Genomic DNA, 16,722 nt, shown 5'->3' on the forward strand with positions numbered 1-16,722 from the left:
GGCCTTTGTCCTCTTTGTCTGGAACCTGCGGCCTGTCTGGACCCTTCTGCTCCTGCCACACCGAAAGCAGCTCCTTCGTTCTCCCTTTCTCTCGTCTTCTGCGCCGAGAGCCGAGCCAAGTCCCTTGGACGCTGGAATCGACCGAGTCTTTATCTTACCACGTTTCGACTTTGTTTTCCAAGTTCCTGGGTCTCGAATAACGAATTCTTCGATCGAAGAATCGAATTCCTTTTCCCTGGCGATAAATATCTGAGAATGACACGAGGAATATCGTTATTTGCTTCATCGAGCTCCTAAATGCGCAGATTCTTTTTCCCCGTCGATATTTACGACGCTTAACGACGAGTGACGTTTCCAACTGTCGCCAGTCATTCCCTGGGAGTGAGTCAGGACGATCGACGAGAGCGGTACAGGCTGGGATCGACGTCGAGCTCCTTATGGCAGCGTGATCTTTCTGCTCCAACGAGGGAGGATGAGAATTACGAGAGCGAGTGTCCTCGTTCGCCAGTTTCCCTTTCGAATCTCATTGTCTCGCGAACGAGCGTCACGACGAGCAATTTTCAGGTACGAATGCTCGATCAAAGGCGAACCGACTTGTTATTATCGCGGGGATCGAATGTGTATCGAAATCCTGCTTGCTGGCGATCGTCGTCGAAGATCGAGTTTCAGCGGTAAAAGTCGAGGGAGTCGAGCATTTTGTCGACATCGTGTCGAAACAGACGGCTTCTCTCCTTTCACTAATTGTAAAAGAGCACGGGGAATATATGTGACTGAAATTTATGAAACTGCACGGGCGCGCAGCTCGAGGGTTTTGCGAAAGCGCTCGCGTGGCCCCTGGTGAAAGAAGCCAAACAGTCGAAAAGGAAACCTGTCGAAGCGTTGCGTCGCGTGGGTTACGAAAAACTCGAATGCCACGAGTTTCTTCTCGGCTCTTCGCAGAGGAACGAATGTACAGCTGTTGGCACGCTGGAGGCTTCCTCTCGTACACAATTGCTATGCTTCGTGACAGTGGAGTGATAGATTAAATTCCTCTAAACTTGAGATTCCAGGTACAGTGTGCCCTTGATATAAATTCGTTGCCCAAGTTTTGTAGATGACACAGGTAGGGTAACTATAACCAAATACTTCTGTTCCTCGAGAAAGCTATCGTTCTACTAGGCGATCCCTCGATCGTGATGAGGACGCAGATCGATGCCGAAGTGAAACGAAAAGGTCGTCGAATGTTAATTCGAAGGAAAAGAGATAGGCATCATTCTGGTCTCGTAACGGCGTGCCAGAAAAACGATTTCACGAGGAGGGGCCAGGTCGATTTTTCGTTTCTCCCTGCGCGTCTGCCTTCGTCTCTCCGCGAAAGAAGAAAGCCCCTGGACCAGTCGAGGGACGAGGAGGGCCTGAAACGAGCGATTCGGAGCCCGCATACCGCGCGTACGGGACCATTGTGAACGAGACTTTCGGGGTTCGACGATAAATAAAAACGAATCATAAAAGGCAACGACGCAGGGACGTCGAGGAACAACGAAATGGCCCGTTGCAGCCACGCTCGAGCCTTCTCCTACGGGCGACAAAAGGGTCTGGCCCTCCTTTGTGATCGAAACATTTTCTAATGCTCGCCGGGCCACGGTGCCTCGAATATTTCGGTCTGATTAACAACCTCTGGCCTTGTGCCGAGAATGCGGGAAACCAATTAATTCAGTGCCAGAGATTCTCAACTAATTTTCGAGATTTCTTGCTCCGAAATTAACATTTGAATCCAGAGAAAGAATCCTGAAATTTTAACACAATCTGAGACAGAGAAAATTACAGGAAAAAAATCATGAAAATTCTTGAGACGTCGGAGTTATCTAATTGAAAAAACAAATCTAGATAAGTAACACAGAAAACAAATGGACATAATACTCTCTGGCTCTGGAGTCCAAATATATAAGATTCGCTGCAAGATCTCTCATTCCAAGTTTAGATCTGACTTTATCAAACTCATGTCTGCAATTTTATTATTTTTCTTATTATATCACACTTATATAATGCTAGTCACGAGTAAGTCGACTCTAGGCTTTAATACTTAATACCTGGTTACCTTGTCCACGTATAACGATTATTAATTAATACACACCAGAGACTACATTTCCGTAAATAAATTAAGAAACAAATATCAGAAATACTGATTTCTTCCTCTAGTTAAACCTCTCATAAAACAAGAACGACGAAAAGATTCTAAACCAGACTAACCAAATAACTTTCGAAAAGCAACCATTCCCTGCACAGTCGTCTTAAAATTCTGAATGACCCCTTTCATCAGTCCGTCTCTGGGATAAGTGTTTACTCAGCCCAGAGACGACCCAGTCGGAGAAAGAAGCAGGCAGCTCAGTGACGAAACGCGTTCCTGATAAGTTCCAAGGCGGGCGCTCTTCGTCTTTCGAACTCCCTTTTCCTTCTCTCTTTCATCGACGAAATCTCTTCTCAGAATGGGCAACGACAAAGATCCTCAAAGGTCCTCGGTTTCTGGAAAGCAGCGTCTTCGCCTTTTACGACGACATCCACGGTCCCACGACCTTCGCGGTGCGTTCCTACGTGTACACGTCGAACACGCGCGCGCGGTGTTCCGTTCAGTGTACACAAAAGCGCTGTTCACACGGAAAATGTCAATTTGCGAAGAGGATCGCCTTGCGCAATACGAGTACCCTCGAGTATCGATGTTTGCCTCCTCCACCATTTCCTTTCGATGCGCCTTTGAAGCGATTCTGTTTGCTCTGAGCATCCTGCGTGAAATGGAGCGACGGAGGTGTGTTAGTATCTGGGATTATTTAAATGATGTTGGAGATGCAACTCTACGCTTTCAGATTTTACGCAAGATCGTCAATCTTGTGATGATATATTTCTACATCTATAGAGAAATGTTGAGAAATCGAATTTAATTGAATTGATCGTCTCTGTTCTCTGCTGTTTGAGTTTTGATTATTATATAGTGTACCTATTAGTAATAAGGGTTGTCTCTTTTAGTAAAGCACAATAATCTATATCACATTTTCAGAAAATTCAAGTTGAGTCTTTAATTAATATACAATCTAGACAGAAAAAAGAGTATTAAAAAAATTGTCTCATTTAAAAATAAGGAATCTAAAAGACCCAAGTCCATAAGACACTACTGAAGTTACATCACGAAAGCAACAGCACGTGGCTTAAGTCGTTTTGCCTTATAACCACAGGATTATGAATGACATTAATAAAAAATAATAGTAATACTCCCTAGACGAGCACACCCATCAGAATATTCTCTATTTCTTTCTTTCCTCTAAAACAAGAAATTCTTTCAAAAAACCAAATCCTAATTTTCTGATATAATACGAAGGAAATCAAACTTCTGACTTGGCTAACCGTTCCTGCCACATTTTCTTCACTGTTTCGGAACACGCCACAATGAACGCACAAGTTCCGCGTGTCTTTCGCAATCCGCGAGTCCCAAGCGCCCAAGGCGAAACAGGGGCCCTCCGCGAAGCAATTCGGCCGCGTGATAACGTCGAGAAACGAAGCTGTGCCCCGTGACGAGCGACTACAAAGGCCTTTGTACGATTTCGTGGCGCGAGCTACGTAGAAGCCAGTATCGGTCAGAGCCCTCGGCGTAAACGGCTTTATCGAGCGCGCGATATATGCGCCGATAACGCGCGTATCAGCTCTCTTGTAATTCGCCGCCCCTATTTTTTCAGTCGCACTGTGTCGCAAGCGGTGAACACTTTTCTCGGGCAGCCTAAACGATTTTCACTCTGTTCATGGGGATTCAGATTCTTGGTCGTGGTTATTGTCGAAGAATGGGGTGTCGATGTTTTTTCAAGAATTCGTACTGATGAGGACCCAGATGCTGAGAACTCAATTTCTGATCACTTTAATACCTATTTATTTGGACGTATGACAATTATTTTAATAATTTATTCTAAAAAATTGGTAAATCATTGTTACATACTTTGATATCTATACGTGAAATTTAGTTGCTGGTAGTGAGACATAATTTAAGGGACAAACTATTGCTCTCTTTGTATGTTTTACTTTAAGAATTAAAGTATGATTTAATTAGTATTGTTGTCGCACTTTGCTCGATAAGAAAATTGAAGATGGCACATAGATTTATATGAATGACAAGAAATTTCTTGGGTATAGTTAATTTGTTCGTGAATACGTAAGGAAGATCATGCTCCTTACTCTTAAGTGATCAGAAACTGGGTCTTTGACTGTATGCTCATGGGTAGCACAGACACACATGCACCTTAAAGACGTTATATTTTCTCCTTTCTATATTACTGCTTTTTCTGAACTTAGGAAAAAAAAGGATCAACTTCTTTCACTATTTTTTTTACAGTAACTCATAATTTGAAGAATTCTGTCTATTTCAGAGACAGTTCAAGGTTTTCGTCCTCGTCGAAAGTTATTTCAGTCCAGGTCACTTGAAAAACTGTCCACTTTTTTAGGCCAAACTCGAAGTGAAGAGTGTTACTAATGGGATGACCCAATACACGCTCCAAAAAACGGTATGGCCCTGTCCTTCTCCAGGCTTGACCACGACACGGTCATGTAATTTGTAAAGTGTTGTAATAATCAAGCGCGCATGGCAAAAGGTGTGTGGCAACCCGCGCGAGTCGCACGAGTTTCACAAATGGGTCAGTCGCTGTCACTGGCAGCCGTGCGCCGCCGTTCCAGACCGTTTCGTGTTCGTTTGGAAATGTATATATTTATCGTCGCTTACGAAAAAGCCTCTCCCACGACGTACCCTTTCCCTCCTACCGCTCTTTTCTTCCCCCGAGCCGTATGCGCGATGAATTTTTGAAAACCTCGCGTCTCCTCTGTTGCCCGGATCCATTTGAAAATCATTTTTTCACTGTGGAGCGTCTGCTTTGTTTCTAACGTGTACTCGACTGTATGTGGGTCAAGGAAATATTATAGAATCTTCTAGCGTGAATCACAATGAAGCACTTTAATCGTGGAAACGGAGTTTCGAATTTTTATTGCGAAATTAGGAGAGATAGATAAGTGGTTTCAGGCAGTACAGGAAATGAAATGTATTTATATAGTTAAATTATGGAAGGAACTTGACATTTTTTTGAATTTGATAGATTTGATAATCAAAAAAAATTATGTTATCTATGATGATCTCTAGGGGATTAGAACAGACATTAGATGGAGTACAGGTAAGAGTTCAGAATGTGTAAGAAAGTCATTTCTAAGATTTGCTAATGTGCTAGTAACTGAAAGGTAAGAGACTTCCAAGAAAAGTTGTATAGTTCTAAGAATATATGAGTGTATCATCAAGCATTTATCGAGGTAAAACCATGGGACAGTTTGTTCAAAAAACCTATTCCACGAAACTATAAGGAAAAATTCCATGCAAAGTTCTGGGGTTCCACGAAATTAAATGTCCTTATTAAATTACAATAAAACTGTATTTCGTAAGAAATGATGTGTTAACTAATTTCTTATTACTTCTGTTTCCTTTAATATCTTGCTAAGAATACCTTGCAGAAATTTTAAGGGGTGATTCTACGTACTAAGATAAGACAAAAATGAAGATAGACAGAATTTAGAGCTCTGTATCTGAGCCATCAATTACTGAGAAAACGCTTGAAGTAAGAGTAAAACGTGTCTGACTCGGAACAGGACTTATTCTACTGACTTCACTGCGCTTGGCCTGACCACTGCAGGTCGGAAGTAGAATAAGTCCTGTCCCGACTCGGACACATTTCACTTGAAAAGTATCTCTGAAACGAAGGTCCTCGCGTATTTCTGTCTATCTTCATTTTCATCATGTGTGTACATGTAGAATAATCTCTCAAAATGTCTGACATTTCTTACCAAATACTCTGTATATATGTGTTTCGCGATTTCTGAAAAATTATAGGAATCTTTACTGTCAAAGTAATTTTAAAAACGATAGTAGTGTCTGACTCGGAACAGGTCTTGTTCTACTAGCTTTCCTGAGCAGCGACCGACCACTGCACGTAGGAAGTAGAATCAGTCCTGTCTCGACTCAGACACGATTCACTCTAATAATAATTCTGAAACGAAACCCCTAGTATACTTCATTCTTTATTTTCTTCACGTTTTGATATGTAGAATCAACTCTCAAAATTACTAATGTCTCTTACCACGTAGTCTGTATATGTGGTTCATGATTTTTGAAGAATTGCAATAATCTTCACCAACAAAGTAAATTTCAAAACGATACTAACGTCTGACTTAGAACAAGACTTATTCTACTGACTTCACTGCGCTTGGCCTGACCACTGCAGGTCGGAAGTAGAATAAGACCCGTCTCGCCTCAGACACGTTTCACTCGAATAATAACTCTGAAACGAAGTCCCTAACGCAATTTATTTCCATTCTCTTCACACTTTGACATGTAGAATCACTCGTCAGAATCCCTGACATTTCTTACTAAATATCCTATAGGTATGTTCCGCTGTTTTAAAAAAATTGTAGCAATCTTCGCCGACAAACTAAGTTAAGAACCACACTAAAATTGTCTACAACTCAAATAAGACTCTCCACAGCATACATTACACAGCCTCTCCCAAAGAACCCTGCAATCCTAAGCTTCCCAGCCCTCTCATCAAGTTCGACGTTTCAAGGCGGCTGCGACGCAGAAACTTCAACTCTATCAGGTAGTGGGTCACCGATGGCCGCGGAAGACGCGGCCGAGCAGATCTCGAATCGATCTCGGAATAAAACGGTCGCGAATTTATCACCCGTGCCGCTCGTTTGCTGCCGCCGCGATTGTATTTAAATCCGCCTGGAATTGCCGCCATTTGTTCCGAACCGGAAGGCCGCTTCGGCGCCAATGGATCGATAAATTTCGCCGTCTCGGTGGCTGGAACGTGCCATTCGGAGCGTTACGTAAAGTCTATTCGCGGGAAATCGAGGCGAACGATCGCCTCGACGTCTTCGCCCGCCGAAAACAGAAGCGTAAAGAGGGAACGCGCGTATTTGCGAGCTGGCTCTCCACATCAGGGGCTGCTTCTCGAGCTTCATAAGCGACGGGGCGTCGAGGGTCCAGGCTTCCAATTAGGGCTCGTTAGGAATGGCTTTCGAGGTTCCTCATTGGCTATAAAGCTCGCGAGATAACGCTCAAGACTCGCGACTCTTCCGCTGAGCCGAATGAGCGGATACTTTCGCGAAAATGTATTAAAGGCACTTTGCCAGTAGTCTCCGATAGATCGTTACGTGGACAGAGTTGGGAGAATCGTAATCTGATTAATGACTGAAGATTATGATTAATGTGAAATCGAGCTAATTGGTGATTGCTCTGTAATGCATAACGAAAATAATCGAATTTAATACGTAATCGTTAATCACAAAGTTATTGCATTTTAAGTTGCCAGTTACTCGGTAATTTAATAATAATGGTATTTTAAACACTTTAAATTAATAATAATAGTCCATGTAAAATATTCCCTCAGCAGCAGGCAATACAAAGAACTGTTTTATTCCTACCTCAAGTAAAATATCAATCATCTGTTCAATGCTTACAAATTACATAGATACTGAATTAACATTACAAATCACAAAAATGATTAATGATTACCAGTTTGTCTGAAATATGATTGATTAGTGCTTCTATTGCTATGATTTCTTTCAACAATCGATTAGCAGAATTATCTTCAGAACAATTCCGTACTTGAGAGCCAGACTAACCCAAGTCCACTTCTTTCAAAATAAAATTCTTTACAAGATCTTATTGCTTTTTTTTTATTTTATTACAGTAATAGGAACTTAATTAAGCTTCGTTATAAATGTAAGAAATTTAATAGCATAAAATACTTCAAATAGTATATGAATAAATGGCTAATCGCCTGTTTTTCGACTCTCCCGAAAATAACAAAAAACGACTTGGCTCGCGCTACTCTCGCGTACAGAATTAACCACTGTTTTCTCTGTACTCAAACACCTACACGAAGCTGGAGACGCAGAGGCTCCCATCTTCACTCGAAATACAATAATTCAGGATCCCTTGAAAGGAGACATTCGCCGAAGCGGACACGTAGGAGGCATCAAGGTGTCTTCCTCTCCACCGAGATCCTTGGAGAGAAAAAAAATCGGGAAAAAGTGTCGTTGCGGACGACAGGATGTTAATTAAATTAGGCGGCCTGGCCGAGAGACGCCCTGGTCCTACGAGTGGCGAGCAATTAACGCGAAGCTGAGGACGAGGGGCAGACTTTAATTAACCGCTGGCTGGGGCCCTAACGAACGATCCTCCGCCATGACGTAGGATATTGTGTCAGGAATTATGTCATTAATAAGTCGCTGAGCGTGGCACGGGAAATGTATTGTGCGAAGGTTACCGATCTATTAGACTCCATTCTGAGCCCGCTGTAATCTAGGAATCGCCGTAATTCGGTTGCTCCCAATTTAGAAGCAGCGACCACGCGTTACGATGCACTCCGCGCGTACGCCAGAATCGTAAAAGCGGTTTTACGAGCGTCCCAGGGCGAGGCGATTAACCCTGAAAAGGCTCGTCACCGTGAGGCAACTGTGAAACCGCGAACCTGGACAAAGTAATGGAACGCAGACGAGAGGGTTAGGTGCAGCGCTCCGATCGCAAGGCAAGTGCACGAGCGCAGCAGCCTTCGGTAAATAATTAGCTTCGTTCAAGGCCGAGACGGTAACAGGGTTCTCCACTTGGCCAGCGGCAGCGTCGATGTTTGCGTTTTGCGAAACCTTTTGTCTCGTCTGAGCGAGGGCACCGATGGCCATGCGAACGAAGATTATTGCAGAAGACCGTTTCGTCTTGCACAACGATTTCGAAAATTCAACATGTGCCGTCACGTGGACGAGTGTTGAGTCTCCCTGTTAGCGCTTCGTATTGCGTTACCTCCTCGAGCGAAAACGAAAGGGGAATTAGCAGACGTGGTTGAAGGAGGAAAATGAGGAAATAGAGGTTTTTAATGCGGCAACGCGATTTTGTTTGGTCCCCATTTAGACCTGTTGTGTAATTCAGCCGCTGACAATTTATTATGAAACATTTAATGCTGCGACAGCCTGTTACGATGATTGGAATGTTTTATCAGATTCTACGCGATGCATTTCCTGATTGGGGAATGGGAAAATTTGATGATATTGATTGACCACTTCGTTTGCTTCATTTCACTGCCTCTGGCTTTTTCTTTCGAGGCTATTTAACCCATTTAAACTTGGAACTAATTTAATCGGAATCTATAAATTGCTGTTTTTCAGACACTTTACAGAGATATTCTCCTGATATGTTTTGTAATTAATAAGCTACAGATTTTTATGCAATTTTACATTTTCATAAACACAGTTCAAGAAATGGAACAAAAATGAATGCTTCGTCTTTCAAATATGATTTGTACTTCATTTTTCATATTTTTTACACATTTGAAATTTCAGCAAATACATAAAAATCCACAGTTGAATAATTATTATCATACGTCAAATGAATCTGTGTCATCGTTTCATACAAAATTCTTCAGAAAACAAGATCTACTTGTCATATGCAAAACGTGGTGAACAAAGAATGCCCAAAGGAAGGGCAGCAAAGAGCGATGGAAGAAAGAAGATATGTAAAGAGCGCGAAGGCGAGGCGAGAAGGGAAGCGCAAAGAGAGAGTCAAAGCAAGGCGATGGAGGAAGAGAGAGGACCAGAGGAGAGCGTGCCTCGTGCACGTTAATTAAAAGTGCTGCAAAGGAAGTCGCCAACTAAGAAGGGCGAGGCTGAATGAAAACAGCTGCTACTCGATGACGACACGGTCTAGGAGCGCGCTCGGTTTCGACTGGAGTCTGCTCGACGCTAGTGTCGACGTTAACACCTCCATTTCCGCGTATAAATATAATTCCCTATCCTTTCTCTTTTCCTCCTCGAACCATCTCGATCCTCCTGCTGTTCCAAAGAAATAATTAAAAGATCCAGAGTTATCGCGCTTTCGGGACTGACCCTGCTCTGCTTACACAAAACACAGCGTGAAAAATTTCGTAACGTTTAAACTTTGGAACTGGAAAATATACAGGCTTATATTTATAGCGTCAATTTTAGATTCTAATTTAAAATCAAATTCGAAGCTCAGAATTCGAGGTCAATCTTCAGACCTCATACCTGAATTCAAAATTCAAATAGGAATTCAATGTCTACAGGGTGATCACTTTAACTAGAAATCCTCTAACGAGGATCCTCTAATGAGGATTTCTACTTACTGCATGCAGTATTTCCATGTCTAATTCTGTGCCCCGAAAACGACACCTTGACACTCTTGGAGCAATTGAGAAAGAGCTTTCGCTCCGACGAGCAAAGGCGATAAATTTTTGTCGAGGAACACGACGCAACCGTCAGCTCGACGTTCCGCTCGAGACCGAGGCATTCCACGCACGACCACGTGGAATCACGTTTTCAATCGTGACCGAATTTCGTGTCGATTGCGTACAAAAAATCGCTCGCCTAAAATCAACAACGAGGAGTCGTTAATACCTTAAGTGTCGATAAGTCAGATTATCGTTAAAGCAATTCTCAGAGCTCAAATCATTTGAAGTGGACTCGATCAGCGAGTACCAGTATCGAAAGAGAGGAAGCTGACTCGCTGAGAACGATAAGAGCACGTCTGTTTAGGCTAAAGCATCCTGTGTACTAATTTTTTCTCGGTACCACATGGAAGAGTGATGTACAGTGAGAATGATAAGACTTTGAAACTCTAAGAAATATGCTAACTTAAAATAAATCTGAATTATCATTAATCACGATCTAGACCTTAAATATTATACACATTATAATACAATTCCTTTTCTTATACTTTCTGTTCTCCATCTTACCGAAGAAATGTCTTTCTTTATCCCTTAAATATATTTGTATACTAATGAGTCTGTTACCCCTATAATTACTAAATAAAAGGAAACAATAAATCCAGAGTCCAGAGATAGGGTGAGTTGACTTTTTTCCAAAAATGAAGAAACATACGAAGACAGACAAGTGCAGAGAACCGACTCTACTTTAAACGAGGCGTTTCACGCTATCCACCGAATCAGGCTCGCAGCTGTGACCGAAGCTGCGCTCCGCGTGTCTTCATCGCCTCCTCAAGCCATATGTTCGACGCGCCTTGTCTCATCCTCGCCCTGTTTGGTGACAAAGGAAAGGAGAAAGTCCCAGCGCGAGAGTTATCGTCTTTCGTCACACGCGTGCTAATTCCCGCGTAAGTCTCATTCTCCTTGCAAGAATTAGCGGATTCATATTTCTATGGCTGTAAAGCAAAACGACCTAAGTCCCATATTTTTATTTTCAAGATATTCCTGTATAAAATTTTCAACTTCAATACTGTCTTACGAACTTGTATCTTCTTGATCTCAATTCTTTCAATGCCCTTTTTCTGTCTAAAAATATTCTAGATGTCAATGAAGGCCTTAATTCGAATTTTCTGAAAATATGACACAGGTCGTTTTGCCTAACCACAGACTTCACCCCAGAAATTAACCACTCCACTTTCTCAATCACGTTAAAAAAAGAAAAAACAAATAGTTCAAACAATTTGTCGACATTCACAGAGTTTCAAAGCATAGCTCTGAAATTCTAATCAATCCTATCAGATGCACCAGGGTGCATAAAGGAACGAACAACCGCGGCCATTCAGATTCCTCCATCAGTATTCAGTCGCGGGAGCCTGCGTCGGGGGTTCAATTAAATTCGCCGCTTTGAGGCGCGCAAAAGTGGCAGGGATTCGAGTTTAGGACGCTAACAGCCGGCTGTCGGTGTTTTCTGAAGAAGCAGAAGAGCACTTGTGCCGCGGAGCCTTCTCTGACGCTTTCGAAATATTCCGGAATTAACGACGCCGAGGGCGAAACAAAGAAGAGAGTGCACACAGGGCGAAAAGGAAATGGCTCCCTTTCGACCGGGTGTTCCGTTACCAAAGAACACTGCCACACAACACGGTGGTGTTACGCGCGCCCCGCTGCCTGGGTGTGTATTTCGAGACTCGACTGCCTTCCGGGACACGATGTCTTCGTGGAACACGCGGACTGGCAAAGTGGATGGAAAGATACTATGGGTTTGCTCTTTGGGAGGAACAAGTCAGATCATAAAGAAATTCGAGAATATTTGGGACGAAAGAGAGATTCAACACTATTTTCTTTATCTAGAGAAATTTAGGGAATTTAGTCAGAGTCGTAGAAACGATTTTTACTAAACTTTTTATTGAGTATTTTAGTCATTGTGTTGAATAAATTGGAGTCGTTTAAAAAGAGCAATGTACGTATAACTTTGGAGTTATGAAATAGGGAGACTGTGTAATAAAATTGGTGCACGATTTCGTGGAACTAAGTGATCGAAGCAAAGGCTTTGGGAAACGTGATAGAAAGTTTCCTCAGGGTTGTATGAAGAATTCCTTTTTAAATTACTTCCTGTTGATCGACCTTTGAAGTGTTTTTCATGGAGCCTGGAAAGGATGCAATCTCCTAAATAGTTTAATATTTCACTTTTATTTTCTGGAACTTCAAAGTGGAATCCCATTTGAAAAACTGCTACTCTCTGCAATTTCGAATTTCCCTATCATCGACTATAAATCTAGTATAGACCACCAGTCGCGAAACAGGCAGCCAGAAAATCCCCTATATTGCTACCACGGATGCCTCAGCAATTTAACCAATTGCTCGCAGTCAGAACCGTGTGCTACCAATCGTAGATTTCGTCCGCCTAATCCTATCAGTTAAAGTGGTGACGCGTTTGTGGCAGTGGCGCACGATATTTTTTAGCCAGCCATAATCGATTCCCACTGCCACATACACAAGTCGACATGGGCATCAGGCTGCCATAACGAGATCAATTCGATGAAACCTAACTCACAATTATCTAAACCATTTCAATGGCGACTGTCTGGAGATCATCAACGTATATAGTGTTCTATATTTTTTTAATTTTGAATAGAAACAGATGACTGGAGAAATTGAAGATTTACATTTTATATGTACTGTACATGTGTTCCTATATCTGGCTTCAAATTTCAAAAATACTGTATTTAAACTAAATTCTTAATTCTTAATCTCTAAATTCTAAGTACGATAAGTCCTTCATTTTATTCTACAGTTCTCGTAATGGCTAATCAGTAATTCCTGGAAAGTCTCTTCCCTCAAAAGCTGCAGCGACAAGGTCCTAAATCAACCTTCGTTAAGAAGGCACCACTGTGTCCTGCTTTAGCAGAAGGTCCAAAGAGAACCAGTCATTTCCAGCGGTCGAAGGTTCTTCGAGGGAATGGATCTGTTTGGCTGCGTTATGCCAGTCACGCTTGTACCACGAAGACCATTGTCCTGTCCGACAGACTCGCCGAATATTACCGTTCCCGACCGAGTATTATCATATTCAGGAAGTCCTGTGGTTGAATACAAAGTGGCCGTTCGATATATCGAGTGTTCGTTCGAGCCCCGCGAATTTTCGTATCTCAGTTAACGCGAGCTCATAGTCACGAGAGACACGCTTCACGTTGAACACGTTCTGTCGTTGAATTTCAAACCTTTTGTTCTTTAGCCTTTGAAGGTGGGAGTACGTTCTGAATGAAGAGAATTTTGAGGAAAATAGTTGGCTAGGCTAGTGATACGAGGGTACAGGTTGTTCGTCTTCTCTCTCCCTGTAGACTTTTTTAGTTAGGCGATCTCGTCACGAAAAAATTGCTGTTTTTACGATCGATCTTGCTGAGGGAAACATATAAGATGGAATTGAGTTTCTGTGGCCTGGGAACCCTTGGGGATTGGTTTTAATATTTTCGCGACTGAAATTTCTGGGTCTGGGGGTTGTTCCACCAAGAAATGGATTGATTATTGCCATCTAGTGTACTCAGAAAATGTAACATATAGATATTTGAAGAAACCTATATATATCTACTATTTCCCACATTCTCTTTACACTAGATATATTTTTATAGTGTTCTACAGTGAATAGAGTAATCACTGGATAATGCAAACTGCGTCTAAGAAAACCGAGAGTTCAGCGAGAGAAAAGTACCAAAAGAATTCAAGATACCACTGTTCACATGCAAACTGGCTTAACACAAAATAAGTACCTAATAAATTCACAATACTTCTCAATCTTTGACTCATAACGCTTGTACAATTAGGTACCAGCACATGTGCCCAGCATCTCCAGCACCTCCTACCATCATCCCACAACACAAAGCACGAACCTTTCTCCTTCAAACGTTACTCACATTCCTAGTAATAGAAATTGGAGTCCCATCGTGCAGGCCTACCAACAGATGCGTCAACCTTGCAGTACTCCGCGTTCAGAAGCTACAACTCGGCAAGATCGCCTAAACGTGTTATTCCACGCCCTCCTGCCGAGGTTTATCGCGTTGCCTGAGTTCTCGCCAGCGTCTGTTGTGTCGTTAAACAACCAGCAGCTGTTCCCGAGCCGCTTAACGGTCCTCTGCATCTACGAGAATCCTAGCCTGCGAAAGCCTCTCTGGCGATTATCCTGACACGTCGGGGAACAACGCTGCCCACCATGTTCGGTAGGAGCCTCGAAGTTGTCCTTCGACGCCGCGACATTGTGGGATCGCGCATTACGCAACTAGCGTTGAGTTAAAGGGAATAATGAATGAGAGAAAGGAGGCTCGAGTAATCGCACGCATCGTGTCGAGGAGTGGATTGTCAGCGACGGGCATCGAGCATTAGAGAACTCGCGTCAGTGAGACGCTTATCTTATGATAGGGACTGTAGCTCGCTATAAGCTCGCGGGCTCTGATCACTCTGCTTTGACTCTGGGATTCACGATGGGACTTTGGTTTCAATTTTATGGAGGCAAGTAGGTACGTGTGTAAGAACTTTGTTAAGATGGAACAGAGAGAAGACTTTTTCAGGGCGTTTAATTTGTAAGCTTTGAAAGGTTGTATGAAATTGCACGACTTGCAGATTTACAGGTAGCACTGTCACACTGTGGGAGAATTAAGTAGCGATGCTAATGGATGCTTAATAAGTTTATGGAGCAAATTTGATCAGCTTTAAGTTCTAAGTAGGGAGTTTGGTATCTTAGAAACGGAACTGATCAGCTTTGGAATAATTTACGATATGTCACTTTGTTTTTACGTGGAATTTAAATTATTCTTTTGCTAATTTTCTCCATTTTTGATTTATGAGGGAATCATCTGTGAACTTTGTTAGAGGCTACGAACTTTTTAACCACATTATAGGAGACACGTGTTTTTTTATGGAGCACAACTTCAAGAGGAACCATGTGTTCTTCACATCTACTATTATACAAACTGGAAACCAATAATTCTACCACAAAATTCAATCAAAACTACAGAACCTCAGTAACAAGAAAATTTGTTTCCCCAGTTTATCCCAAAACTATTCTCCCAACACATTCACACTCTCAAAATTGAACCTCAATCTCTCCCAAAGAAACAGAGCAACTCAGCAAATAAAATTTCATACTTTCGACTTCTTTATCACAGTCACCTCTGAAGACACCCCACATTACAATCTTCCACCCCCGAGAACACACAACTCCCCCTTTGAAGCGACTCCAACAGAAAGCTTCTACACACTTAAATCCACGAGCTTCGTTCTCTCTCCTCCAACCATTCGTCAAGATTCTATCCAACTACTCGCAAGCTCAAGGGTCGCGGCACAGCGAGGGAAAGACGTTGCAGCTGACGTCGCGTTGAAGGAATCTCGGCAGAGGTCACGGCGATCGGGGACACAAAGTTTCGAATCTACGTACCGAGGCGTCGATGGTTGCCTCAGTAACGACGAGTCCCGTGAAATTCAAATGGCAACGCGTCCCTAGCGAATGTCGCGAGGCGGAACCCTTTCACGGTGCAGTGAATCCCCGACGGGTACCGTCTTCGCGGAAATTCCCACGTTCGTAAGCGCGCAGCGGTGTGGGAACACGCGCTCGCCTATTTCGCTCGCGTATCGGCGCGGGCGGTTCCCTTATTTACGCGCGACGCCGAGACGGCTGGGCAAACAACACTGACCTCGAGAGACACAAACACGGCTGACGTCGAACGCTGGCTTTTTTCGCTCGCTGAGCGATCGGCGCTCGCGATGCACTCCGCTCGTTCGGGTACACGCGAACCATCCTCGAACGGAGCTCGATAACTCGATCCACTGGCGGCAATGCGCAACACTGCACGAACGTTGTCCCCGAGTCGAGTTCCTCGAGGAAGCACTTGGTCGAACGCACTGAACGTGTATCACGTAGTCCCGTGGAAAAGAAGAGGTCCCTCTTGTAGAAGCCTGCCTACGCCTCGGATCAGAGACACGGGAACGAGTGGAACGAGTGGAACGGGACCGGTTTCGGAGGTCGACTCGAGGAGCGTTTCAGCCGAAACCGTGGGGGACGGGGGCGCGAACTAAACAGAGGTTAAACTTAAAGCTGGACTTACGTTCGGCGAGCCTTCACCGCCCAATCCATATCTCGCGCGACGTATCCGGTGAACGTGTCACGATGCCTGTCGTGTTTGCTCGCGTGGTGTTCCTTCGGTATCTTTCCCCGTCTGGGAAACGAACGAGGTACCGCACACTCCGCGCACGCACAACAGAGCACACAGTGTTTCGTTTCTATTCTTTTTTTTTCTTCTTCTCTGTTATCCTGCGTTCACCACTGGGCCGAACCGCCGCGGGGACGAGCAGCTCGCACGAGAACGGAACATATATGATATTCACCCACGGGGCCTCTCGGTCGAGAGGAGGCTGAGACGAGTGGAGCGGGAAGAGGCGAGGCGGAGCGAAAAAGCTACGCTGGAATCGACGC

General features: G+C 43.4%; 1 protein-coding gene across 1 annotated transcript in view; it reads right to left on the bottom strand.

Annotated features, from left to right (window-relative positions):
- LOC143177815 (protein gustavus-like) overlaps window positions 1-16,486 on the bottom strand; it is a 38,351-nt gene extending 21,865 nt beyond the window's left edge. The window contains exon 1 of the mRNA XM_076376021.1: window positions 16,355-16,486. Coding sequence (XP_076232136.1) covers window positions 16,355-16,383 — 29 coding nt within the window. The 5' untranslated portion in view covers window positions 16,384-16,486. The remainder of the gene's footprint in view (window positions 1-16,354) is intronic.
- Window positions 16,487-16,722: the final 236 nt, after the last annotated feature.

This window comes from Calliopsis andreniformis, chromosome 4 (assembly GCF_051401765.1).
Source record: "Calliopsis andreniformis isolate RMS-2024a chromosome 4, iyCalAndr_principal, whole genome shotgun sequence".
Taxonomy (NCBI): Eukaryota; Metazoa; Arthropoda; class Insecta; order Hymenoptera; family Andrenidae; genus Calliopsis; species Calliopsis andreniformis.